This window comes from Lucilia sericata, unplaced genomic scaffold (genome assembly GCF_015586225.1).
Source record: "Lucilia sericata isolate MDLA Ls3-8-SP2 unplaced genomic scaffold, ASM1558622v1 Contig002721F_arrow, whole genome shotgun sequence".
NCBI classification, from domain to species: Eukaryota; Metazoa; Arthropoda; class Insecta; order Diptera; family Calliphoridae; genus Lucilia; species Lucilia sericata.
This window is the reverse complement of record NW_023996442.1, coordinates 4660-32592: the sequence shown is the minus strand read 5'-3', so window position 1 is coordinate 32592 and position 27933 is coordinate 4660. Positions and strand designations below refer to the sequence as shown.

At 32.4% G+C, this 27933-nt stretch overlaps 1 protein-coding gene and 1 non-coding gene across 3 annotated transcripts; both read right to left on the bottom strand.

Moving 5' to 3' along the window:
• Nucleotides 1-87: 87 nt before the first annotated feature.
• On the bottom strand, nucleotides 88-27644 carry LOC119614241 (protein unc-80 homolog). Of its 2 annotated transcripts, XM_037970381.1 has the most exons (33): nucleotides 27588-27644; nucleotides 20393-20659; nucleotides 19677-19703; nucleotides 16240-16260; nucleotides 15850-16176; nucleotides 15575-15785; nucleotides 15422-15513; nucleotides 15170-15307; nucleotides 14779-15089; nucleotides 14419-14612; nucleotides 14176-14348; nucleotides 13656-13768; nucleotides 12640-12657; nucleotides 11915-12056; nucleotides 11413-11854; nucleotides 11108-11305; nucleotides 10086-10440; nucleotides 9917-10022; nucleotides 9240-9857; nucleotides 8953-9177; nucleotides 7716-8226; nucleotides 7524-7661; nucleotides 7140-7459; nucleotides 5169-5710; nucleotides 4885-5108; nucleotides 4282-4826; nucleotides 3915-4218; nucleotides 3124-3854; nucleotides 2848-3066; nucleotides 1315-2781; nucleotides 1089-1257; nucleotides 372-1036; nucleotides 88-312 (listed from the first exon to the last, which is right to left on the bottom strand). In XM_037970381.1, exons 2-33 carry the CDS (start codon nucleotides 20570-20572, stop codon nucleotides 88-90), a joined length of 9951 nt encoding a protein of 3316 aa, XP_037826309.1. In that variant the 5' UTR covers nucleotides 20573-20659; nucleotides 27588-27644. The 2 variants fall into 2 exon arrangements, with proteins under 2 accessions (XP_037826309.1, XP_037826310.1); XM_037970382.1 differs by lacking the exon at nucleotides 27588-27644 and having other exon boundaries at nucleotides 4282-4836; nucleotides 4898-5108; nucleotides 20393-20572.
• Trnat-cgu lies at nucleotides 6849-6920 on the bottom strand. The gene has a single exon. It is a non-coding gene; the product is annotated as a tRNA-Thr (tRNA).
• Nucleotides 27645-27933: the final 289 nt, after the last annotated feature.

The following is a 27933-nucleotide window of genomic DNA, read 5'->3' as shown; positions in this document are numbered from 1 at the left end:
ATCATTGCCATCTCTTCTCGTTCTCAATAATCATTGCAAACTCGTTGCTACTTAGTTTCACTAGTTTTCCGAGTTAAACTGTGATTGTTATATAAGTGTGTCTTCATCTTGTCCCTCATAAACCATTAATAAGGAATGTTGTGATGGTGAGCGACCCAGTGTCATTCCTCCAAGAGAGCCGTCAGGCGATAGTAGTCCTGTCTGCAAGCTGTTGGTATCACGGTATCCCGATGTCGATGAGGTTTGTGATACTGAATCCCAGGATATTTCACCTATGGGCTTAGGATGTTCTTCCTGTGGCAAAGCAGTTACCTATAATGGTAGTTATTTCACATGAACTTATTAAAATTAAAATTTTATTGGAAACTTACTATACTGGGTGGTTCCATGGATCTTAGATTTCGCCTTAAACGGAATGTTTTTCTGCTGGCTGCCTTTGATCTTTGCAAACGTGATCTTGTATGATCACCAGAACTATCTTCAGCAGGACTTTCCGGCGAGAGGGGTGTGGTTGAAGTCTCTCCAGAAGAGTGCCTAAATTCTACTGAGGACACAAAGCGTAATTTGGGGGGTTGAGCCTTAAATGGTGCCTGCTGTAAACTTTGTGAATGTGAAAGTTGTGATGCAATCCCTGAGGGTAAAGCAGTAGCTATTGTAGCTGAACTTGTTCCTTGACTAGATACCACACCACCAGATCCTGACGCCCCCATTAATGTAGGTGCTGATCCAGCAGCTTGTTCGCCACTCTGACTTTCGCTTGTTGTATGATGATCACGGCCTGTGGAGCTGCTGGATAAAGATTCTCTAGGTGGGTGTAGAGTTTGTTGGGAGAGAGTGTCACTAGGTGTACACATGCCACCGGAACCACTTCTCGAATCAATAGGCACCGCTGAAATATGTGAGTGTGTTGCTTGACCCGTGGTGGTTCCTGTAAATATTGAAATTAATGAAGGTCTTTGTTGGGATTTGTTATGACCATCTGTTCCACTTGTTGCAGCTGGTGTATCACTCTTTTTCATGTCAGAACTTTCACGATCTAAAAAATAAAATTTGTTATGTGTTCAGTTTTATAAACGTATAAATCTTACCATAACGTTTTTCTTCAAGTTCATCTCGTAAGTCCTTAAGTTCCCTGGCTAATTCTAGCAATAATGCTCCTTTAGACTTAATGCCACCTTGTGGTGGTGTACCTCTTAATCGTTCCCTAATAATAAATTGCATGTGTCTTTCATGGTCACCAATTGGGGGTTGCGAAATCTTCAAATATTGAGAATATTTAGCTTGTAGTAGGAAAATTTCTTTAATTGTTCTTACCTTGTGTAAAATAAATGGCATCAACACAATATACAATGGTGTTCGGTGTGTTACCACAAACTCTAGAAAACTCCATAAATCGGGTGCTGCTTCATTACGTCGGCCTAAATCTCTCATAACTCTTACAATCCTTGGCCATTCGGTAGATAAACGATTCTCAAAACATATACAAACAATTCTTAAAGCAAGGAATGCCGCTTGATACAAAGAACCAGCAATTCTCGCAGGTCTTTTAGCATCCCTACTACCGGTAAAAGTTAATGAACCAGTTCTTAGGTCACCACCAACTCGATTTATTTGGGATACAGCTTGTCCCGTTCTGCCGGCTGGTGGACTCATTGCGTTAAGTACAGCAGTAAGTAAATAACTTACGTCGGTCATTTTTAACTCTCCCACATCGGAAACACCACGTCCCGAACACACTTTCAAGCACAAGGGCATTATCAAATGCATTAGATATCCTTCGGCCTTCTCCTGGGTGGCAAACTCTGCACTACCGCCACAAATTTGAACTAAAGAAAAACAATCTACTGGACTGACAACTTGTAATGCTACCAATCGCACTACTGTGGAGCAGAAGAAGGCCGGCGGATTCTGAGACATAAGAGCTGCACCGGCACTTGATACACCTTCAGGGGCTGACGAACCTGGTTCATTAACAATAAGATTTTGCACAGTACCAATCAAGGTCTTCATTTGCTGCCAATGCAAAACATAGGGATGTCTGACAATGGTTTCATGAATACCTTTCAATAACCCAGCGGCAGCTTCCCAATCGGTATTGCGACGTATAGAAGGCTTCTTGGATATTTTAAGAAAAACTTTGTCGATTCTTCTTAGAATGGTAACTAAGGCATTACGTAAAGTATCATTGGACCATTCGGCCCGGGGTAAAACTGCCTGCATATACCTTTGTAGACCTCGACATGCCATGGATTCTGGATCATAAGGGGAAACTTTGAGTAGAGAATGTGCTATATCGGCCAGTCTAATATGACATTTAGCATCTAGAACTTCAGTAGCTTTGCTTTCATCTTTCGGCAATTTCTTGGAGAGTTCCTGTAAACGTGTAGTTGATTTACTTAAAAAATCTCCCACCACCGAGAGTAAAACATCTCTGGGTCTACGATACTCTGTACGTATCATTTCTGAATCTTCTCCTGAATCCATAACATTTTTGGTGCGTGGATCAGTTATATATTTTGAATGAGATTCCTCTTCGAAATCAAGTCCCGGTGAACAAGGAGGTCCCCGGCTACAGTTTCGTTGTGAGGAACCTTTATGCTCAGGGCTATTACGATAGGGACCATTGTAGCTCTTGGCTAAACCCTCGCAATTATGTACCATAGTACGTATTGCCACTGCTAATTGCAAGATAATATCACGTTCCGATTTCCCTTGTAGAGGAATATAGCTGGGAGATTGTATTTGTTGAAGATAACAAGGTAATATCGCCTCTAAGATAATCTGAAATACCAGAATTTCAGTACGCAATAAGTATGTTTAAAGACGTTAATATTAGTAAATACTAACCAACATTTGATAACCCCGAGTACTTTCTGCAGAATAGGATACCACCATTACACAAAGAGTTATACAATCCAATACTGTAACATCGCCATCTTCATCGTGATAACAAAAATCGATAGCTTTCAAAGGTTTAGGTTCTTTAACCAATTCGGCAATATTCAAAGGATCCGGAGATGGATCCTCTAAACTTAATAAGAGATTAAATAAGCAACTGGATTGTACCTGAAAAATACACGTTTAAATCATAGTTTAGTTTCTCACTTAAACAAAAATAAATACCTTATGAGCTTCACCATAAGTACCATCTTCATCTGTATCCAATATGGCCGATACGGAACCAAACATTTGTAAAATAAAAGGCTTGCGGTTCAGCAAATAAAATTGTTTAACCGCATATTCTATTGTTGTAGTAATCAACTTGTTCGTTTGATGCAACGAATATATTTGCAACAATGTGGGCATAATCATGAAGTAACCGTTAGTGGAGAATATATTTTTAAAATTAAAGGCGGCGTTAATATACGTTGCCATTACATAACGCATGATGCATGAATCTTCTGCGTGTAGGAACGCTGCCCCCGACAAAACATTTAAAAACAGTTGTATATCAGCTGAGTAAGCAAAATTGCCGGCCATTGCCTCAAACATGCGAGCTATCAAACGAACCCACATAAATTTATGTAATACATCCAATCCAAGTAGTACTTTTCCATATTCTCCTCCTTGATGTAAATCCAAATCAACTTCAAGAGCTTTTCGAGGAAATGAAGGTAACTTCATAAGTTCCTCATGCAAAAATACTACTCTTTGCACTACCATATCAACATTTTTTAAAATAGCCCAAGTTAAGTGGACTTTGCCAATCTCTACAAATTTTTTTGTCAACTCCTGTTTTTGTAATGCCAAAAAGGATTCGTCGGGTTTCAGTAATACCAAACGTACTTCGGGATATTGTGATCTTTTGAAGAAATATAAGTCGCGAATATACCAGTTGGGATTTAATATTTTGTCTATAAAAATCGCAAAGAAATAATGTTTCGCTGAATTGAAATTGAAATTTCTTTACTTACTGCTTTTGTAGTCCACCAAACAATAGTTATTTATGTTCTTTTCGTCCACTGGATAATAATCTAAGGCCTCCTTTAGTAGCTGACAGAACAAAGTATCTTCTTGAACGGGAAATTGAGATGGTATATTACAATCGTCATCAGTTGGCCCATGTACAACAATTTTCTTAGCTGCTGGGACATTGGCAGTCAATAAAATTGAGGCATCACATTGTTCTTTGCGTAAAATTTGCTTCAAGTCCTTAAACATTATGCCATGCACACTATGAACAACCATCCACAATACCGACAAAGCCGAACCAACAAGCTAAACAAACACAATTGTTTATTCAAAATACTTCAAGCTATACAAAATAGGTTTTATACTTACTTCCTGTTTCAGATCATTGGAAGATCTTACATAGAACATAATATAACCAATAATAGAGTTATATAAAGCAAATGCAGCTTGCTGCGGTAACCTGGGCACAAAACGGATAAGATGTCTTAATAGTTTAAACATTTGATCTTGACGATCTCTGGTTAGTCTCTCAAACACATAGCGTAAAAATAAAGCCGATTCCTCTACCAGACAAACCCATATGACTTGATAGGCCACTTCATACACTGCATTGCCATCGGTGCCAATAGCAGCATCGTCGAGACAGCCAACAATTTGCATCACGGAAGAACACAATACCGAAGGAAACAAAGAATGGGCATGATGTAAATGTGACGATATACGCGTACCGTCGATTTCTTCTTCACCCTCATGATCTTCATGCTCCATACCAGGTTCATGGGAAGCTTGTTGACTAATCGGTATAGTAGTAATTAAAAAACTGTGACGCTCGGCTCTTTGCTTATCTCTCTGCTGACGCAAGGCATTACGTATTGCTTCAGTTTGTTGCATTTTACGACTCTTGGTGGCGGTAACTAGAAAAGGCTGTAATTGAAATTTGTTTTTAAGTCATGTAAAGTTGTTCCGCTTTACCTTTGTAACCTACGTGACGATCTTGATTAAGTGTAACATCCATATCTTTAGTTTGTTGCACAGGCATCCATGGCGGATCCACAACTGGCAGACTTTCTATTCCAATTTTCGGTGAAGGCAAAGTAAATTCTATGCCACCAGGTGGTACTTTGAAAGTAACATCATGAGCATTTTCTTCCATACGAGGCCAGACATGGAAACGGTTTTTCCACAAAATTAAATATCTAAAAATGAAGGTCAAACTTCAACTATTAAATAGATATATAAAAATAATAATATATCACCTTTGTATAGCTCCGATTCGCACATCCGGATCTTTATTCTTTAAAGCTCTTTGCATAATATCAAAGGCATAATTTTGAGCCTTAACCGAACCCATTAAAAACACTGCAGCACTTGATGACGCCGTATCCTGATTAGGTTCTAACAATAATTCCCATGCTGCCGGCATTGCCTCTATTACCATTTCTTCTGTTAAAATAACAGCACCTTTTAACATTGTGGCAAAAGGAAAATGAAAAAGATTTCGTATATGAAAACGTAAAAATTTCAGCATAGGTGGTTCTTCCTGTTCTTTCTTCTCTTTTTCTTGTCGAAAAGCTTTAGCTAATTTTTCTGCCATTTCTAAGTCAGGATCGTCACTAATGCGATCTTTACGTGACAGACTATCTTTACGTTTAGATGGCGATGTTTGTGTTGAACTCTGTTCGGAAACTTTACGTGCCGATCTGGGTCGTTGTTGATGAACTTTCGCCGATGATATAACAGTTGGTTCCAAATTAGGATGATCGGAATCGAATGTAAAACCAAACTCTTCACCATATACCTTAAAAGAAGTAATTTATTAAGGAACTGTCAATGGATGGGTTCGTTCAAAATATTTACTTCCTATTTAACTATAGTGTACCTTATTATATTTGAACTATTTGTTTCTTAATAAAATATATATGTACACAAAGAAGTAAGAATTGAGAAATCCATACTTGAATCAATCCTGAGCTATGTCAATAGTACGATAAGTACGGATTTACTAAAATTAAGTACAAGAAATGAGAGATAAGCACAAAGTGCTTAAAAATGGATTTACCATTCAGTTCAAGAATTTCAGCGTTCGATTTATTTAATCAATCCTGATATGTACATATCTTAAGTATTATCTAAAAAACCTACTTATATTTTCAAGTACGTTTTAGACTAAAGTTGAGAAAAATTAACTTGAAAATAGTGTGTATTTTTCTTTCTGTGTGTTGTGAGCAATACCACCCATTTTTTAATAGTTTTCCTTAATCTGTTTTATATAAAGCGATTTATTAAGTATTATACAAATATTATGACATGTAACTAAATTAACTTCAAATAGGCAGATCACAGACAAAATTTTTTAGTTTAAATAAATTGTGAATATTATCTGCTTATGAAAGCTTTAAATATAGATAAATTCATAGATTAAAAACTTTTCGCTCAAACCTCTAAGTCAGTTGTGAAATACTGTGGTGAAAATGTCGTAGTAATACCAAACAATTTAAAAATAAAATTAATATATGTATGTATGTATGTGTATTATTGAGCTTTTTTGAGTTTCCGCTCTATGTGGTTTCTCTATAGATTAAAGTTTATAAAACTTTTATATAACATCTGTATGTGCATATATGTATATTCAATATTAAAGTGTATCTCACAATTAGCAGTTGATATGAAGAGAGCTTTTATGATATAACATTCTATATTTAGCACGTCAAGCAATGTTAATTTTAGAATTTTTGGTAAAGTTCATATAGTTAAACACTTATTTAAAAAATCTTTTTACAAATGTTAGTTATGACACTAAAATATCAGAATTTTATAAAACATTAAAACTTAAACCTAATCAAGTATTGAAATAATAATTCAAAAATATATCCTTGATTCCAATGGGATTTGAACTCAGAAACAAAGTTTAGAAAAAAAAAATAAATATAATCGGTTGCCTCCTGTGAGGTTTGAACTCACGACCCCTGGTTTACGAGACCAGTGCTCTACCACTGAGCTAAAGAGGCGCACAGCCAAGCTGCCGCGTAAAAGGTTATAAAAGAAACCGCCTATCAGATTTTCTAATTTCAAAGTATTACTTAAATGTTTTTAATTAATTTTGATCATTATCAGAAAACAGACACTATACATTTTGTGCTAATGAGTCATATTTACACACATATTTTCTATTATAAATCTGTTAAAAGTGTGCAAAGTAGAGGGTTGAACAAATTATTTCTACATACCTTTCTGGTGGCTTTTACCAGACGTGTACATGCACGCATATGTCTCTTATAGCAATAGGGATGACAGTAACCCTTATGACTGCAATAGTAATTATAACTTCCAATCAAATCGATAACAGCCTTTAACCATGGCATATTTTTTGCGGTATCATCGGTTTCGTTTGAATCTGTTGGAGATTCAGGTTGTTGATCATCACTGAGTATACCCGGCGAGCCATGATCTTCTTCGCCACCACTAGCAACACCTTGTTCAGAGGTATCGCTACGATCCGACAAGGAAGACACTTTACGTCTTGATTGTATAGAATCGACACGTTTAACTGAAATTCAGTTATAATCAGTTTAGAAATGCTGATTTCACTTTTATTTTATGTTGATACTTACAATCAGCTTCCATATCTTTACCATCTTTCGTGTTGCGTCTTAATTTCAGTGATCTGCGCTTAAAAGATCCACCGGTTGTGGCGGCGGTGCCACGACGTGATAAAAATGGTCTGACAGCAGAGGCAATAGGTCGGCGGGCTAAAAACAAAACTATAGTATTCATTTAACCCATTATGTTATTAATTTTATTACCTTCTTCGCCTTCTTTGGTCAATGTTGTATTACTGCTGTTTTCGGACTCATTATCCGGTTCGTGCAAAACAAAAGATATTTTTCTTTCTGTTTGGCCAACTGTTACATCATTTCCCGCAGCAATGGATTGTAAACTCTGTGCTGAAGTCTGCGAATGACCCATTGAGCTCAAAGCCATGGACCATCTACGATTTGCTTCTCTATAAACTTTATCCCAAGGAGCTGGCTTATCTTTGTGTAGTAATTTCGATGCTTTCGGCAAAGTCACATAAATATCGCGTAAAAAGGCAGTAATTTCGAAAAGTAATACACAAGCGATTAATTTTAAAGCGTGTGGACAATCGTTGCCATGGGGATTAACAGAGGCTTCATCTAAGAAATCCTCTTCTTCGTCTTGTTGTAAAAGTTCTCGTTGTTTTTCGGGATCGGTTAAACTGGCATTAACAGCCTCATATTGTAGACGTTCAGTGAAAAGAATTTCTTCTAGACGAGCACCTAACATTTCAGCCCACTGTAAAATCAAAAATTTACTTTAATATCTTCATATCGCATTCATAAAAAAAGTTTGAATGGTATGTATAAGTTGCGAATCTATTTTTAGTTTTAACTTGTGTAACATATCGTTTATTTGGCAACTTTATCATAATGTAAAAATTCACGATGTAGCACAGAGTGTTGTGCTTACAACTAACAGTCATTGATTCACGGGTTCGATACCCAGCTGAGGCAGAATGTTATTTACATGTACTTACATAATATGTATGTTGTATTTTAAACACGTTTTAAAGACGTGTTGAAGAAAAAGCACATAAGTATTAATTATATAAAATATGAGCGATCGATTCCTAATATAAAAAACTATAATATTCGGCTTCCACTATTTCAAAAAGTGAAGAGCTGTGTTGAAAAACCCAATATATCAACGGTTTTTCAGTATTTAAAATATATTTTGTTTTTGACATTTCATGAATGGGAATGAAATTGGCTTCACAGTTATTTCGCAGTTTGAAGGGTCAAACGCTTTAAGAACGGTTAAAAATTTACAAGATCCTAATTTAAGCATAGTAATCTGCGCCCTAAATACATAAGTATGGGACATCAATCTTTTGAAGCCTTATTTTGGAGCTCGTTCGAAATGCAAAAATACATATTACATTTTTGTTTATAAAAGTGAGAACAATAATTCATATCTTTATTGTAAAATGGATATTTTTATTAGATTTATTTTATCCCCTACCTGATGAAACATTTTTCCAGCAGCCCTCTGTAATATATGAGTACGTCTAGTGCTTGTTGTGCTCATTTGTTGTTTGATTTGATTTGCACTTATATTGGCACCTGATGGTCGATAACCCGCTATGTTCTGCTTCATCCAAGCTGGCCATTGACCCTTGTTGCATAAGTGAACGAAATGAGCACATTCCAATAAAAATGTTGCACGAGTAACTAAAGGTGCTTGAGGCTACAAATATAATAACATAAGTCTATTCCGCATACTGTAAAATTGAAAACAAATTAGCTCACCAAGTCTAAAACTGCTGCCACTAATTGTGGATCCGGGAATGTTCCTGGCGCACAGGTTTCCAACAAGAATGATAAACGTAACATACCTAATCTAACTGGTTCCAAGGGTATTAGTTTCCTTTCCTTTAGAACAACCACTTCTGATTCCCTAGGTCCATCACACATATCGGATGAACTGCGACGACTGTAGTCTGCAGTTTCTTCGATGCCACCCTGTTTCTTCTTTCCCTTCACTATGCCACCAAAACGATTTAATCTTCTTTCAACTCTACGTTTAGCTCTTTGTATCGAACGACCTATGCCATCACTAGATCTACCTCTTTGTATTTTTAACGATGGATGCCTTACAAAAGTTGTGGACATATCTGGATTTAAAGAACCAATTTCTAAGTCAATAGATGAACCTTCTTTTGGAGCTCCTTTAAACCAACGTACTAAACCACTTAAACGTCCCAACGAATTACGTTCGGAGCTTGAAGTTGAATCTGATAACAGTTGGCGTTCACTATGTCTAGGTGTTAGGGTGGGACGAACACCAGTGGTACGCCGACGGAAATTACTTAAAGGTGATTGACTCGTTTTATAATGCTCATCACAAGGTTCAGTTTCTAGTAAACTCTGTTGATGATAATAAAGTATAATATGTTATATGAGGAATAGTGATTTATTAAACTTACCACTGCACAAGCCGATGAAGTGCTACGTTTTTTTAACAGCAAACGTCTTTGTGAACGATTATCATCGTTTTGTATGCTTTGCGCCACTTCAGCTTGAGGAATATGTCTAGAATTTGGAAAAAATATGGGCTCTATCGTATATAACATGCAATATATTTCACATCCTTACCTAATCACTCGAGTTGTCTGTGCTGCTGGACCTTTCTTGTGAGGTCGTGGTGTTACTGCCAAAATACCACTTAAAGCCACCAAACGAAACGGACCACCATGTGCTCCCTTTACATATGTAACTAACTGCCGTATATCTCCATATAAAGCAACATTTTCCACTGTCTTCAGATCCTTGGAGGCATTTACGAAACGTGTTACCAATGGCTTAAATACAGCTGCTATTACTTGAGCTTCTGGACCACCGCTTAGGCCGCCACTGAAGTTTGTCGAGTAACCACCTTGTCCGCCTGATGATGATACACCATTGCCAAGATCCGAGTTAAGATTTTTAAAGGCACTCGTGCGCTTATGAGCTAGTTTTATTGTTTTGTTTTTGATATTTTTTGGGGGTTTTGTGGTTTTTTATTTCAAAAAATTTTCAAAACAGACAACAGACAGAGATATAGTGTGTGTAGGTGGTTTCAGAACAAACAGATGCGTAAACGGACAGTGTTTTTATATATATGTAAAAAGAGGAGGGTCGAAACAAATCAAAACGAAAGAGGTTTAGAAAAATTATAAGGGAAATATTGCAATTAAACAAAATTACATGCTATTTATTTCAGTGTATTATATATAAAAATAACAACTGAAAATTTTGGAAGCGTGTAAGCATGCTCGCCAAAAATAATATTTTATTTATTTAATCGAAATTAAGATTTATTTATGTATGCGTATTATTGCTTTTTTATAAAATTATGTACATTTATGTAGCTCTAAGAAGCATTAATTTTTTTTGAACAAAAATTTTGACTACATGCAAACATTTTTGTATAATCAAATAATTTATTTAAAGGGGATTATTTAATGGATTTAGAAATACCAATTCAGAATTTGTTCGATATTGTTGTGCACCTACATTTAAGGCCTTGTTTAATGCTATACTAATCTAAACAATTCTATTTTTTATTAATAATTCCCTATTTCATATTCAAATTTATTTAACAATATGTAATATTAAAGTGGATTTAAAATACTTACTTAGGGGTGAAAGTAAAGAACTTGGATCCACACAAAATGCACAAAAAGCATGGAAAAAGTCAACCAGCTCTTGTAGGGGAGCAGTTTTTACCATTTCCTGTAAATAACGTTTCGTACGTTGACTAGCATGACGTAAAAGACGTGAGAGTATTTTTTGACATTGATTTCTTAAAAAATCAGCTGGTGGCCCACGTACGCCTGAAATTATAAAAATTCAGCAATATTTTTATGTTTATAATTTAAGGGATCTGTATATCAATTATATCATTGAATGATTTTATTTTTTTATTTTTTAATAAACCTACCGTCGTTGCAGCCATTTGGGCATCCCAGTACTTGTAAAGCTCTTTTTATAATGCCCATCGAAATTTCATGAGCATGTTCACCCAATTTTAAAACACCCATTTCCAGCAAGAGCTCACAAATATTTAGGCCAGCTTCTAAAACTCTCAGAGAAACCACTGTCAAGTCTCTCTTAAATACATTTAATACTGCCAACAATATAATTTCATAATCTATGCCTCCATCTCTTGTTATATAAAAAGATGAACCAGGAGCCTCTGATTCATCGACTCCGGTATAATCGATGTGAGAATCTGTATGGGATCGCAGCATTTGACCACGTATGCGTGAACCTACACTACAAGTAGCGGCTACACCAGCCATACTGCCATTAATACCGTTGCCACCTAAACCGCCAATACTGCCACCATTGCTTAAAGCATCCAATTGGGAGTCAATAGAACCCTTACGTAAAAATATTTATATTATATACTTTATAGGAAAACAATTGCTTTGATTACTCACCTGTCTTTTCAAATAATCCGGTGAGGGTGTGGGCGTATGTTCCGTTACTGTTATTATAGGATTTCTAGGATAAAATGTTGTTCTTTGACCGGACGACTGTGAAGACCTCATAACTTTGGGTGGTTCTACATATCTGTAAAATCTTTAATATTTCAATATTCCGTAAAGGGAATATAGATAAAAAATTAGTTAAAAATGACATGATGGTGCACAATGATAATTTTTTGTTTCTAAAGTAGTTTGCTGTAATTTTAAAGCATTTTTTATTAAGAAATTACAGAAAAGCAAGTGATTATTTTATTTAAATATATAGTTGAAATGAAGGGGAAATTTAAGCATAATATAGAAAGTGCAAATATGAAAGCGAAAATTTGAGTAAATATTAAAAGAATGTATTATGTTTATATATAGTAGTAATATTTGTATTTAAATATATTTTTATATTATTATTTGCATTGCATTAACTACTTGTTTCAAATAATGAACAGTAAAATCTGATTTTTTTTTTAGTAATTGTCAACCAATTTTGCTGATTATTATTTTTTTTATTTTATTTAGCAAACAGTTTTTACTGTTCCTCTTTAAATATTATTATATTGTTTGTACTATATATACATTTAAGTGTTCAGTTAATTGTAGTGTTTTAAATTATTGTTTGTTGTAAACAATTGCTGATTAATTTGAATAATTTTTCAACATTTAGAAACTTGAAGAACACAACTCACCCGCTATCAAGTAGACAGCTGGTATTTGTTTTAAAGCAACATATAGTAAGAGAAGATTTTAAAAGATAATAGCGTAGTTTTAGAAATACAAATCGAATTTTAGTTTGCATAGTTACTATTAGTGTATAGTGTAGTGTTGTATGTGAAGAAGTTTGAGATAGGGTCTATCAAGAAAACGTTTATTAATTCTGATCTGATAGATAATATGTATCATCAAATAACAAGGTATTAACATTTAACTTCGAATATTTTTGTTTTAGAATTGAGTAAGAGATTTACTCTCTGTTTCGGTAGACAATGCACAAGATCTTGTGGGTTTTGAAAAGCTATATTATCTCAAAGATGAAAACTTATTATTAGTCGACAATTGTTTAAAAAAGTATCTAAACACTATATAGGAACAGTTCCAGTGTAAATTCTTAAAATAGTTGTGAGGACCATTAAACTATCGAACTAAATAATCATAGCTGCAGCACTAATTACATGAAGTACATAAATATACATCCATATTTGGTATTTCGATTGCATTTCTGCATTCAGTTACGCAACAATCGAAAAAATGTATTCCAACAAAAAAAACGTAATTGTAAGAAAAAAAGTAAAGGAAATTTAATTTCGTTTAATGCGTTTAATCGACATCCAGAATATCAAAGTGGCCAAATGGAGAAAATGTCGATTCGAATTGAAATGCAGAATAGTACTGATAATAATTCATTGTACGTATTTTCTTATTCCTTATACCTGGTCGAAAAATGCTTAAACTTTTTAAAGTTTATACAAAACGTTACCAAATCTAATTTATTGAATATTTAAATATTGATCGATTTTCTAAAACTATCCTTATTGGCCTCTTGTTTGTACAAAACGTTTCCAACCAAATTATTTCGATATTTTAGTTGACGAACATATAAATAATAGTAGTAGTACTGAAGTTATGTTTAGATTGTGTTGTGTATTAAATTATAAAAGAATTTAAAGTACATATAAAAATGTAAAAGTAATTAAAATTTACATACCTTAAACTAGGCATAGATTTGCCCTTTATTAAATTACTGGCTGGTTCCCGTGTAATCATGGAAGCCGAACGTGATAATTTCTTTTCGCCGGTATCCAAACTACGATGCAATTCCTAGTGATAGTAAAAAGCTTTAAGTAAATATTAATGTTGAAAAAATTTATATTAAAAGAGGTATTCACTTTAAGCTGCTTCGGAAACAATTTAGGTGTATATATGTGTCCCCATACATCTGAATACGAATACCTCTAATAATTAAAACATTCAACATTTAACATTTTTATAATAAGTTAAAGTATAAGAACATTGAACAAGAAACATATGCAACTTTTACAAGTAAAATGATATGACTTTTACGATTTAACGATATTAAGTTGATAGTGATTAGTGAAAGATTTTTTTAACTTTAATATAATATTTTTTTTAAGTGGGTGTGAAAGAACAATTATCGCAATCATTAATTAAATACAAGTGTAAAGCTAAAACACTTAGAGGTTTTGTCTTTAGAAAAACAATCTTACTGCATGTTGCAGTGGTCTCTTGCCATTAGCTGAAACTGTATCTAGCCCTACTTTTTCCAAATTTTTTTCCGATTTCGAAAACATTTTCGTCTCAACAAATGCCCGCAAATCGGACATCTTAACACGTTTCTTCTTTTCACTTCCACGTCTTTCGGCAGTAGGACTGGATTCTTCTAAAGTAAAATTTAAAATATTATTTGTTAAATTAGAATATTCTTCAAAAATATAATCCTTTAATATTACCGACTAAACAAGCCGTTATGGATGGTTCGGGAATTTCGATATAGTCTTTGTTTATAGAACTACTAGGACTGTCTCGATTGTTGCTGTTGGGGCCTTGATACAAAGATATTTCAATTTGTGGTATAGGTAGGGAATTGGAACGTTTTCGTGGTTGATTAATGGTAATGGAAGATTCTTCACCAATTTCACTTAATCTGTAATAAAGAAAATATACAAATATTTACTAATTTATGATCAGAATCCTTGAGTGAGTTTCATCTCAATTTGAACAGATGAAATGTTTTTTTTTAGTGATTTTAAACACTTTTCTCAAAACATACATATCTACTCAAGATGAGCTTTTATTGAACTTTATCATACCTGTTATACATATACTGTAGACTCCAAAAAATACCCTCTTCCTGCCAATGAGATATGAAAAGACAACGCATAACGGCCACATCAAGAAATGTTGCTGCAGACACGTCGGCCTTAACACTTTCCGATCTATTAGAATCAGTTTCCCTTTCCATTGAAGCGCTGCGTTTCTCCTTCATCGAAGCACCTCTCATCAATTCTTGCTGTTCAAATTCAAATTTCGTTGAAGGCTTATCTTTATCTCGAGAGTGAATCGATTGATGACTGCCACGACGACTTTGTGGTTGTTGTTGTGTCAAAAGACTGGCATCGGCCTATTAGTGAATAGGTTAAAAAGATATGGGGGGTTAATTTAAGTACCTAAAATGCAAAATAGTATATAGCAAAAAATTACAGTAAAAAATGAATTGTCCAATAAATGGGAAGCAGAAGGTAAACGAAAAATAACAACACGTTCATCTTCAACACTGGAAGCTTCTTCGGGTATAGTTTCGGGAAAGGCAAATTCTTTGGGCGATGACACCCAAGAGCTCTAAAACATTTATTAAGGTTTAAAAAAAATCATAAATAACAACACTGATTAAGAAAACACCAATTTAAATATACATATATAGAATATTAGGGATCTAAAGAAATTTTAATTTACCTCTTCGTCTTGTCGGGTGGTATGATCTGAAATGCCGCTTTGAGGTGAATCAACTTTTGGTGACATGGCATCAATACTAAGGGATTGTTTGCCTGCAGCAAATGGTTGATATTATGATACGAGTAAATTATTAATCAATTAAGTTTAACTTACGTCCCGAAAATACATCTGTTGATCCTTTTGGTGTAGGAGCACATAATAAATTCCTGGCTTTAGGCTTAACAGGGGCTGTAAAACATGGTGCTCCTGGTGCTCTATTATCCCACATTCCTTGCCACAATTTTATACCATTTTCTAAGCGGAAATTTTGAAAATCCGATTCTTTCAAATGGTGTATAATTGGGGCAAACAAGTAAACAAATAACTAAAACAAAACGAAACGAAATGCGTTATTTATTTTAAAAAAGAATTAATCACTTTAAACTAACCGTTATTGTGGGCACTGAAAATAAGTACTGATCCATTGATTTTCCCTTTGATTCGCCATCAACCAAGAGTTCATCTTGACCATCATCATCGGCACATTCCTCGGCCGCATATAATATAATCCATTGCATAGTATATAACAATTTTGTTTCGACCTGACCTATAGCCTGCATATCCTTAACACGATTATGTAATAAAGCCGCCACACAATGCATGACATGTGGCAGGGCAGCTTGTAATAAACGCCATCTGGGTATGGCTCCCAAGGCCTTAGTCAATGGTGGGGATAAACCAAATTGTATATTTTGGACCAGCACTTTTTCAAATGACTAAAATTTAAAGTAAATTACGTTAAAATATTTGTTGTTGAATTCCATGTTAATTGGTTGTACCTTGCAGGCTTCTTTAGATTCCTTTATTGTGTTTTACGGTTGTTTTTGAAATTTAGATTAATTAATTATTTATTTTGATTAGTTATATATTATTAATGAAATAATTAAGGTTTTTGCATATAGGATTTACTAAATACTAAACATAAATTTAAATTATTAAAAATCTATTTAACATTGAACATAAAAATAAGCAAATTAAGCAATTTATGTTACATTCTTTAACAGCTACTTAAAAATTAAATCATAAAATATTTACATTAAATAATAATTAAATTAAAGCAAATTACCTACGTATTAGTTTAATTATATACTGGTTTGCAAAAAAAAAAATTAAAGACGTCAAATATCAAGTTACAGTATTTCCAAAATTTACTTATTCTAACCTGTGTTTAATAATTTACTTTTGATTATACATATCTTATTAAGTGTATACCAAAATTGGGTTTCGCAACGAAATTTCTTTTGTTATCTAGCTCGAATTCGTGATTGAACAAGAAATCTAGTACATTCTAGCTTCATTTTCCGATTTTAATCGTTTTAGACCCTAATGAAAGCGATTAAAATCGGAGAGATAGTTTAGAAAATATATGACATCGTATATTTAATTTGATGCTTGTCGAATAAAGTCCTAAAAAGTATTAACTTTGAACCTCAATAAAATCTAAATCGTAACGTGTTTGGAAATTTTGCATTTTCACAAATAATATGTGTACCGAATTTCATCGAAATCGGAGAGGGTTATGTTCAAAATCTTACTTTTTTGTTCGAATTTTTTTTAAATTACACATACTTATAGCGTTGTAAAGTTTAAAATCTATAATCATCACATCTAAAGGGTTTATGATAGAATTTTCGTTTTAGCACCACTTTTCTCTGCAAAAAACATACTGCGGCTATTGGCATATATATATTTTTTTAATTGTATCTTTTGATGATCCTAAATGCACTTTTGGAGCATTATTAAAGTTAAAAAGATGTAGAATTAATCCCATTATTATTTGGTGTGCTGATTCCGAATATGTAAATAAAAAAGTCGTATCACCTACCGATTTCCCACATTTTCATCTTTTAGTCCATTTGACTGTATTCTTGACCCTCTCTGCCTCTAGACTTATACTTTCAGGAATAGAAATGCATTCTGGAAATTTAGCGCGATATGACCACGACCACGGCACCACGTCTTTAATTTTAAGAAAATCTCCATGTTTTGCCAATGACCAAAAAAGGGAATAAACCCAAGCTATACAATATTAAACAATTTTCTTCCAAACATAGTGAAATATTATTTTGTTTTCAACCGATTTAAATGAAACTTAGGAAAAATGTAAATTTATATATATAAACATCAATGTATCGTCATATGAAATTCAAAAAGCCCTAAGTTACAAAAAAATCAAAATCGACTTTTTGATTGATTATGATGCATTGTATCATAAATTTTACACTCCTACAATTAAAATCAACGTCCCTATCAAAGAAATACTAACAGGTTATGTTCTAAAATTACCTTAAAATTCATGAAAATTTTAAAATTCGTTTAAATTTTTAACTTCGAAACTGTAAAATGTTATAAGTTGGCATCAAATGAAACTAAAATGGCGTTTTTAGCGAATCCTTGTAATTTAAAGATTATTTTATCAGTTTTTGAATTTTTTCAAAGTAAAATTCCAATTTCCTAAAATCTTTATGAAAACAAAGAAGCCTTATTTATGCTTCCATGTTTCGGCCTATTTGACTAACAAAAACCGATTTGGATTTAGTTGAAAATGTTAAAACTTACTATTTTTTTAATGTAACTTAGGCCCTTTTGGGTTTCAGAAAAAACAAATTCTCAAGGGCGTAAGTTTCATATCTCCGTAAGTGAAACAAAAACCGCAAATTTTTCTTCAAATAATAATTTGTCAATAAGAAATAAGCTTAACTTGAGAAAATGTTGAACATTTTTGGTTTATTTATCATTTTAGACGGTTTTTTGCTGCTCCTGAAATATTTGTTCAATGTGACTTAGGGCTTTTTGGATTTCATATGACGGTATGTTTGTTTATTTGTTTGTTTGTACCTTAGGAGGCTAAACCACTGAAGCGATCTTCTTGTGTTCCTCTATATCTGGAAGGAACAATAGGCTACTTTTTATTTTGAAATTGCAAGTGAGAAGGTTGCCACGCCCACTTCTTCAAAAGTCGAATATCTCGGAATATGGTGCAATATGGACAATTTTGACATCCATTTGAATATTTGAAGGAAAAATGATTGGACTAGCATTAGAGGGCGTGGCACCTCCCATATGAATTAAATACAAAAATGTGCATATTCGATGACATTTTGCGTGAAAATGGTGGGTGATAGCAAAAAACAAATGTCAGATTCGGTTTAACAGCTAAAAATTCGTTAAAAATAGTCGAATTGGTTTCAAACCTTTATTCATTCATTTCGTTGGCCTGTGTTATTAGCTTATTTTTAGAAACTGTAAAAATCCGATATTTGGATGCCAAAAATTAACCGCATTCTTCTAATGATAAGCTTATTGTGTGACTTTTCTTTTTCCTCATTATTGTCTAGGTTTATATTTAAATGCGAAAAATATATAATCTCATTTTTCGATGTCGTATGTATAGTATGACATCCATTATTTTTTGCTGGGTTATTACAGCATTGTGATTACTGATACAAAAACCTTCTAAAAAGGTATGTTATCGCAAAATCGGGAAATATATTGTTTTTTTGAAACGAGTCGTAATAGATATATATATATGTACATTGGAGTTATTACTTTTACACAATTTTTAAAAATTTCAAATCGGTCCTATCCATTCTACATTAGTATAAAAAAGTACACCGAAAAAGAATATCTATTTTTCCCGAGCGTTAAAAAAGTTTTACTGCGGATAGTTTTAGCACAAAAATGACCCGAGAAAAAGGTTATCTATCGTTATAAGACCACTACTGACTAACTCGTAGTGATAGATCTAATTTGTATTAAAGAAAGACCTTTCATTTATCAATGAACATATCCATCTGTTTGTATTTTACTATAGTAAAGGGCATGTAAGAATTCGGCATAGCCGAATTTTGTACTTTTACTCGTAATTTCTCAAATATTCAATATCGATTTTAAAATATTTGAAAATATAATTAGTTAACAATATGTATACATATGTATGTAAAGTTATATTTGCCATATTAGTATTCAAATCTATTTTTGTAGGATATTTAGTATATTATCTAATAGCTTTATTTGGGTTATTTTTAAATTTTGCATAATAAATGAAGAGTTTAATAATAAAAACGCATTAAATGAGATTAAATATTAATAAAAATTATTTGACTACAACTTAAAAATTAAGTTATGGCTGGGGGGTGTAGGGGGATAGTGTCATTCTAGGAACTCATTCATTTTGGTAACAAAAAAAAATTCTACCGCATAAATGGCAACTTACATGGTGTCCCGGTGCATGTTGACAAAACTACATCAATGTTAAGACAGACACAAGAAATGTTTATTTAATTCATTTTTTTGTTCGTTTTTGTTTTATAAATTATACATATTAAGAAAAGTGTCAATGTGATATATTCAAATTTATATGTTTGGTTTTTGAATAGTAAATTGTTAATTATGTTTAAGCGCATTTATTTAGTTTTGTTTAAGAAAAATAAATAAAAAAGTACAGAGAAGAAATACAAATATAAAAAATAAATGCAGACAAAAGAAAGAGACATAGAATAGTATTTGTATCAAGAATATTTAAGAAAATATTGAAGTAAAATTATAATATTTATAAATCAATTTGAAATTTTAATTTTCTAAAAAAGATTTTTTAAATCTCTAAATTAAAGTCCAATTTTTGTATTGAATTTTTTCAAATTGATTATAAAGAGTTTTTTTGTTAAATTAAACACACTATTTTGAACACAAAACATTTTTTAGAGTATTTTATTTAATTATTTTTATTAACATTTAATAGCTTTATTTACAGCACACTTTTGTTTAATATTTATTTATGTATTTACACATTTCTTTTATCACTTTAAAATACCTTTAGCATTTTTTTTATTTTAAAATTTTTTAATCGTTTAGCATTCATATTTGCAGCATTTTACAGTTTTTAGTTAAAAAATTTTATAGGTCATAAAATAATGAGATCATTTAACTTACCATGCAACTGGCTTCATGTAGTTTACCCAATTTAGGTCTTATGAAGGGCGCTATTTGACGCCATAGAAATGTCTGCACCGATACCGGTAATCCCAAATCTTGCATACCATCATCTTGATCGATTTCAAATTCTTCGTTATTATTCGAATGATTATTATTATTCGTTGTGGTAGTAACCATTTTATTATTTTTTGTTAGTATTTATAGACTTTATTGAATTAGATTACGTTATCTTTCATTTAAAATGATATAATTTTTGGAAATAGCCTAAAAAATCAATACAAAAACATGTTATATATTTTTGTATTCCGAGTAAAAAAAAATCAAAAGGATTTTCAAACTTTATCGGTTCCTTAAAGGTATCGACTTTAAGAAAAATTATTAGTTTTTTACGGTTGGAAAATTTACTTTTAATTCGAGTTAAATTTTAAAAAATTATTTGCGTTTTTAACGAATATTTATTTTTTAAATTTAAAAGAAGTAGGAAAGTATAGTCGGGCATGGCCGACCATATAATACCCTACACCATGAGTATATTTTAAAAATTTTTATACCCACCATCAAAAAAGATGGGGGTATATTGTTTTTTTTCATTCCGTTTGTAACACTTTGAAACATTCATCTAAGACCCATAAAAGTATATATATTCTGGATCCTTATTAAATTCTAAGACGATCTAGCCATGTCCGTCCGTCTGTCTGTCCGTCTGTTGAAAACACGATAGAGTCCAAACGGAAGCAGCTAGCAAGCTGAAATTTTGGACAAATATTTTATCTTGATACAGTTTGTTTGGTATTGAAAATGGGCAATATCGGTCCACGATTTCGCCTAGCCACCAAATAAGGTCCCCTTCAGAAAATGACTTTAACGCTCATAACTGACAAAAAGAAACATCTATAGCGTTGAAATTCGACATGAACATATTTTATAGGAACCTTAATATCATTGTAAAATTTTATAAGGATCGGTCCATAATTGACCCTACCCCCCATATAAGGTCCCCTTCAGAAAATGACATTAACGCTCATAACTGTATAAAAGAAGCAGTTATAGCGATAAAATTCGACATAAATATATTTTTTAAGAACCTTAATATCATTGTAAAATTTTATAAGGATCGGTCCATAATTGACCCTATCCCCCATATAAGCTCCCCTTCAGAAAATGACATTAACGCTCATAACTGACTAAAAGAAGCAGCTATAGCGATGAAATTCGACGTGAACATATTCTATGGAAACCTAAATTGCTTTGTAAGATTTTATAAGGATCGGTCCATAATTGACCCTACCCCCCATATAAGGTCCCCTTCAGAAAAAGACTTTAACGCTAAGAACTGTCTAAAATAAGCATCTATAGCGATGAAATTCGACACGAACATATTTTATAGAAACTTTAATATCATTGTAAAATTTTATAAGGATCGGTTCATAATTGACCCTACCCCCCATATAAGGTCCCCTTCAGAAAATGGCTTTAAGACTCATAACTGTCTAAAAGAATCATCTATAGCGATGAAATTCGACATGAACTTATTCTATAGAAACCTGAATCGCTTTGTGAAATTTTATAACGATCGTTCCATAATTGATCCTACCCCCAATATAAGGTCCCCTTCAGAAAATAGCTTTAACGCTCATTACTAGCCTAAACTAAAATCGTTCGATCGGTCCATAATTGACCAAACATCCCCCTAAATAAGGTCCCTCTCAGAAAATAACTTTAATGCTTTTTACTACCTTAAAAATACAAGTCTAGCGACAAAATTCCACAAAAATTTATCTATTCATAGATATAATAAATGAGAAAATTGTTTTGATAATAACAAAAGCATCGATTCTTAAATATCAAAGTTTATTTATAAGGAAGCATTCCTTTTTGGCAATGATTTGATGGTGGGTATACAAGATTCGGCACAGCCGAATATAACACTCTTACTTGTTATTTTTCACAAAGAAACTTTTATGTTGAATTTTACGTTAATTCCAAAGTATTTAAGCAATTTATTGATAAAAAAACAAATTTTCTAAATGAGGCTTTATATAGGAGTATAGGTCAAACATGGGCCGATCCTCATTAAATTTGGGAAAAGGATATATTTTTAAATAATAATTAATTATGTTGAGTTTCATTGCGATACAAATGGTTACAAGTCAATTTTAGACGTTTAAGACATTTTTTGAAGGGGGGTTTGTATGGGGGCTAGGGTCAAATAAGGGCCGATCATTACGAAAATCTGCAGTGTCATTTATACTTATATAAAACTTATTTGTGCCAATTTTTAGAGAGATAATAGTATATTTGACGTAATTATGGCATAAAAAGCCCAAATCGGGAGGTACGGTTGTATGGGGGCTAGGTGAAATAATGGACCGATTTCAACCATTTTCAATAGGCTTCGTCCTTGTGCCAAAAAACATGCTTGGTCCAAATTTCATAAAATTATCTTGAAAATTGCGGCCTGTACCTAGCGACAAAATTCCACAAAAATTTATCTATTCATAGATATAATAAATGAGAAAATTGTTTTGATAATAACAAAAGCATCGATTCTTAAATATCAAAGTTTATTTATAAGGAAGCATTCCTTTTTGGCAATGATTTGATGGTGGGTATACAAGATTCGGCACAGCCGAATATAACACTCTTACTTGTTATTTTTCACAAAGAAACTTTTATGTTGAATTTTACGTTAATTCCAAAGTATTTAAGCAATTTATTGATAAAAAAACAAATTTTCTAAATGAGGCTTTATATAGGAGTATAGGTCAAACATGGGCCGATCCTCATTAAATTTGGGAAAAGGATATATTTTTAAATAATAATTAATTATGTTGAGTTTCATTGCGATACAAATGGTTACAAGTCAATTTTAGACGTTTAAGACATTTTTTGAAGGGGGGTTTGTATGGGGGCTAGGGTCAAATAAGGGCCGATCATTACGAAAATCTGCAGTGTCATTTATACTTATATAAAACTTATTTGTGCCAATTTTTAGAGAGATAATAGTATATTTGACGTAATTATGGCATAAAAAGCCCAAATCGGGAGGTACGGTTGTATGGGGGCTAGGTGAAATAATGGACCGATTTCAACCATTTTCAATAGGCTTCGTCCTTGTGCCAAAAAACATGCTTGGTCCAAATTTCATCAAATTATCTTGAAAATTGCGGCCTGTACCTTGCGCACAAGGTTTTAATCGACTCAAAATGTAATTCTGAGTCGATCGGTATACTTAAAGGTGGGTGTAGGACCAATATTTTTGTGTGTTACAAACATCAGCACAAACGTATAATACCCTCCCCACTATAGTGGTGTAGGGTATAAATATTTGGTTATTTTTCTCACAATAATTAATTGACAAATTATTGCTTATTGTTTTGTTTACATCACCTACATCACACCCATTTATTTACAAACAAATCGTATTTTAACTTGACGTATCAAAACAATTCATAATGTAGACAGATAGACGACTAACATGCTAATTGGCCATTAAATCAAAGTGATTCATTTCGACACAAATACTTAAGTGTTTTCAATTTTAAATCTACACGTTAAATATGCACGTTAGAAGAAAAAAGCCTACTACCCTCTAACTTACAAGTCTATACATTCTAATGAAGTAACAAAGGTAACTTAATTGACATGAAAACGGAAACGAAACTGTAACTACAATAATAACAGCGATGAGTTGCAACAAGTGGTTGCGTGAGCCAGAGGCAAGCAACTTATTTAAGGATATGGTAAGAAGTATGCAAAGCATGATCCATATAATTTACTACTCACATTGCATATAATAAAATAGCTAAACATACATATGAATTAGGGTGGTTATCTTTTGTATGAAATGTTTATAAAATGTTTGTATTATTGTGACATTTCATATGTATATAACTAATTTTACCCTGTACGCCCATTTTTATAGCCTTCACCTTCGTAAGAAGAGTATGTATAGATAGCATATTCGATTTAGGCATGTCCGTCTGTATGTCTATGTGTGTGTTGAAATCTGTTCTTAGAAGATAACTGAGAGATCCGAATCATCAATAAAATCAGCAAAATCGGTCCATAAATAACGGAGATATGAGTAAAAATAAAAATCCGAAAACAAAACAGACCAAGGATAAGAACAACGCGTTTCAAATGAAGCTTTGCGTAAATGAGATCTTATAAAAGGGAACATTTTGGTACTTTTTTGTTCTTCAAAAGGTACTTTTGGAATTTTCCATAATATTGATCCTAGAAACATAAAATTAAGCATTTGGGGCCCGGAGTAAATTAGAGCGTACAAAATGGGACTTTTTGTTACTTTTTTATTCTCCGAAAAGTACTTTTTTAATTTTCTATATTATTGAACCTACACAGAGGGAAAAGGAAATATATACGTCTGGTACCAAATGTACGAAGTGTTTTTCAATAACATCCGTTGTTAAAGTATATACATACTTCGTAAGTATTGTCGTACGTATGTATATATTTTGAAAAAGTATAAACAGTTTGGTTTCAATTTGGTATCACGCGTGAAATTGGGCTTGTATAACCCGGAGTAAGTGGGAATCTATAAAAGAGGACTTTTGGTACCTTTTCGTTCTTCAAAAGGTACTTTTTGAATTTTCTATAACATTTAACCTATAAACAATGAAATTAAGAATATAGAGGTCAGAGTAAGAAAGAACCTATAAAAGGGGTACTTCTTCGTTCTTCAAAAGGTACTTTTAGAATATTCTATATTATTGAACCTAAAAACATAAAGCATGTAGGGCCCGGAGTAAATGGGAACCTATAAAATAGGACTTACTTTTTCGTTCTTCAAAAGGTACTTTTAGAAATTTCAATAATATTGAACCTAGTGTTTTTCAATAATACATACGTACGTAAGTATTGTCGTACGTAAGTATTGTCGTACGTATGTATATACTTTAAAAATTATAAACAGTTTGTTTTCAATTTGGTACCAGGCGTGTATATTTATTTTTCCTTCTGTGTACGAACATGAAATTGGGCTTGTATAGCCCGGAGTAAGTGAGAATCTATAAAATAGGACTTACTTTTTCGTTCTTCAAAAGGTACTTTTAAAAATTTCTATAATATTGAACCTAGAAACATAAAATAGAGCCTGGAGTAAATGAGAACTTATAAAAGGGGACTTTTTTTTACTTTTTTCGATCTTCAAAAGGTATTTTTTGTATTTTCTATTATATTGAACATACAAGCTTGAAATTAAGTATTAAGCAAGTGAGAACCTATAAAAGATAACTTTTTGGCAATTTTTCGTTTTTCAAAAGATATTTTTTGAATTTTCTACCATATTAAACCCATAAACATGAAATTAAGAATATGGAGCCCAGAGTAAATGAGAACCTATAAAAGAGAACTTTTTGTTACATTTTCGTTCCTCAAAAGGTACTTTTTCTATGAAATTAAGTATATAGAGCCCGGAGTAAATGAGAACCTATAAAACTTTTGGGTTTTCTATAATATTGAAACTAGAAACATTAAATTAATCATGTAAAGGAGGAGTAAATGAGAACCTATAAAAGGTTTCTCTTTGGTACTTTTCGTTTTCCAAAAGGTTCTTTTGAATTTTCTATGAATACTAAACCTAGAAACAATATTCTGTGTTCTGAGTGGAATGGAAATCTTATAGCATATGAAGTCGTAGAACTATTTGTAAATAAACTCTTATTTTTGTAACAGTTAACCACTAATATCTCGCTTAGAGTTTTTTGAACCGAATATATGGACCTAGAATTACATAAACACATTACACCATCTTCACTTTGGAGGTAACGGTTACAAAAAACATTTAAGAGAAAATCTTAAAGTCTTAACTTTTACCTTCAATCTCCTTTTTTCAATTATTCAAATGTTAAATTTTCAATAAAAATGGAATTTTAATAAAAGTGTGATCACTTATTATATAATTATGAAATTTAATTCGATTTATGAAACTCTAAAATAATCACAAAGTAATGTTTTTATTTATAAAATTCGACATGATTCAAATGCTTGCCTTGGAAACGCGGTTTTAACAACCCAATTTTCATGGCTCGAGCTAGCAAATTGGCCGAAATATCAGAAATTTCACTGATATTTAGCTTGTACAAGTAGACCAGTATTCAAGAAATGTCAAAAAGAATACTGTAATAAATAAAGTAATATTTTTCCGGTTCAATGTCCTTAAACTACCTTGCATGTCGCTATACTATATCCTTACATGTGACTAATAAGATACCGGTACTTTTGAAATGTCTATTATATATAAAAAAAACAGAAAATCTACTAATTCTGTCCTCTCATCTATCATCAATAGAGAAATTTATAGACAACAAAGGAATGTGTATAATAAAAACTGAAAAGCCGGCTTTGTTGTTAAAGTAGGTCACCTAAATATTCTCACTCGAAATGTAAATATTTTTGTGATTCTCATCTACACTTGCTGTTAGCATCCTTTGTTTTGTTCTGCAAATTCTAAACAAGCATCGTAATCATTATCTCATGTGCACTCTCATCTCTGGTAATGTTTGTAAACAAATATCTGCTCTCTTTCTCCCCTATCTTTCCTTTCAGTTACTGTGTCAAGTGGGTGGCTTAGTATAATAACAAGTGTTTTTTTTAATAAATATTTTGGTTTGTTTTTATATTTATATTTTTTTGTTATCATTGCGTGTGATAAACGCAGACTCCACATCTTCGGCTCCAGGTATAGATACTTGAAAAATTTTCACTATTTTCCTAGAGGTCGCCACTGGTTTTTTGGAAAAAATTTTCACCCACTTACATAATCATGAAAATATTCTTTTAATATTCATTTGAAATTATTATTTAATTGTAATATTTAAACATTTCAGACTTCGAAGCACTAGTTTTCCCATTAATTTACCAAAACCGCACCTTTTATTTGTTGTTGTTGGCATTTATATTAACCAATTTATTTTATGATTCTTTAACATACTGTGTTGGAAGAAAAGGGTTTGGCACTTTCTTTGTTTTTTCTATTTTTTTTTATTATTTGAAATTTTATTTGATATTTAGACAATTTTCACATATTTTTTAGCAATTAAATTTGCTCACTTTAATCGCCAATAATTTTTGTGATAATTTTCATTTGATTTTATTACTTTTTTATGGCAAAATGTGTGATTTTTTCATTTAATGAATACTATGTAATTTTCTTTGTCTGATAACTTACATTACTGCGTTTGTAACGGTTTTGTTAAAATACTTTTAAACAGTTTGAGCGCTCGGATGTAACTAAACCAAAGAAAAATGTATCTGCCAGGAGTTACTTGGTTAAACGACAAATGACGATGATTCTCATTTTAGCGGATACATACAATCTATAGTAGACACACATACATACATATATACACAAACACACAAACTTACATGGTGCGTATGAGAAATGTCCTAGTGTGAGGGAGTACAGGGTGTAAAATTTAGCTGATTTTAATTAAATTCATGGAAATTGAAATGTTTTAGTTTGGAGGCCGTTTGCCCTTGTCATTTCTACTGATTTTATTCAGAAAGGCTCTAGA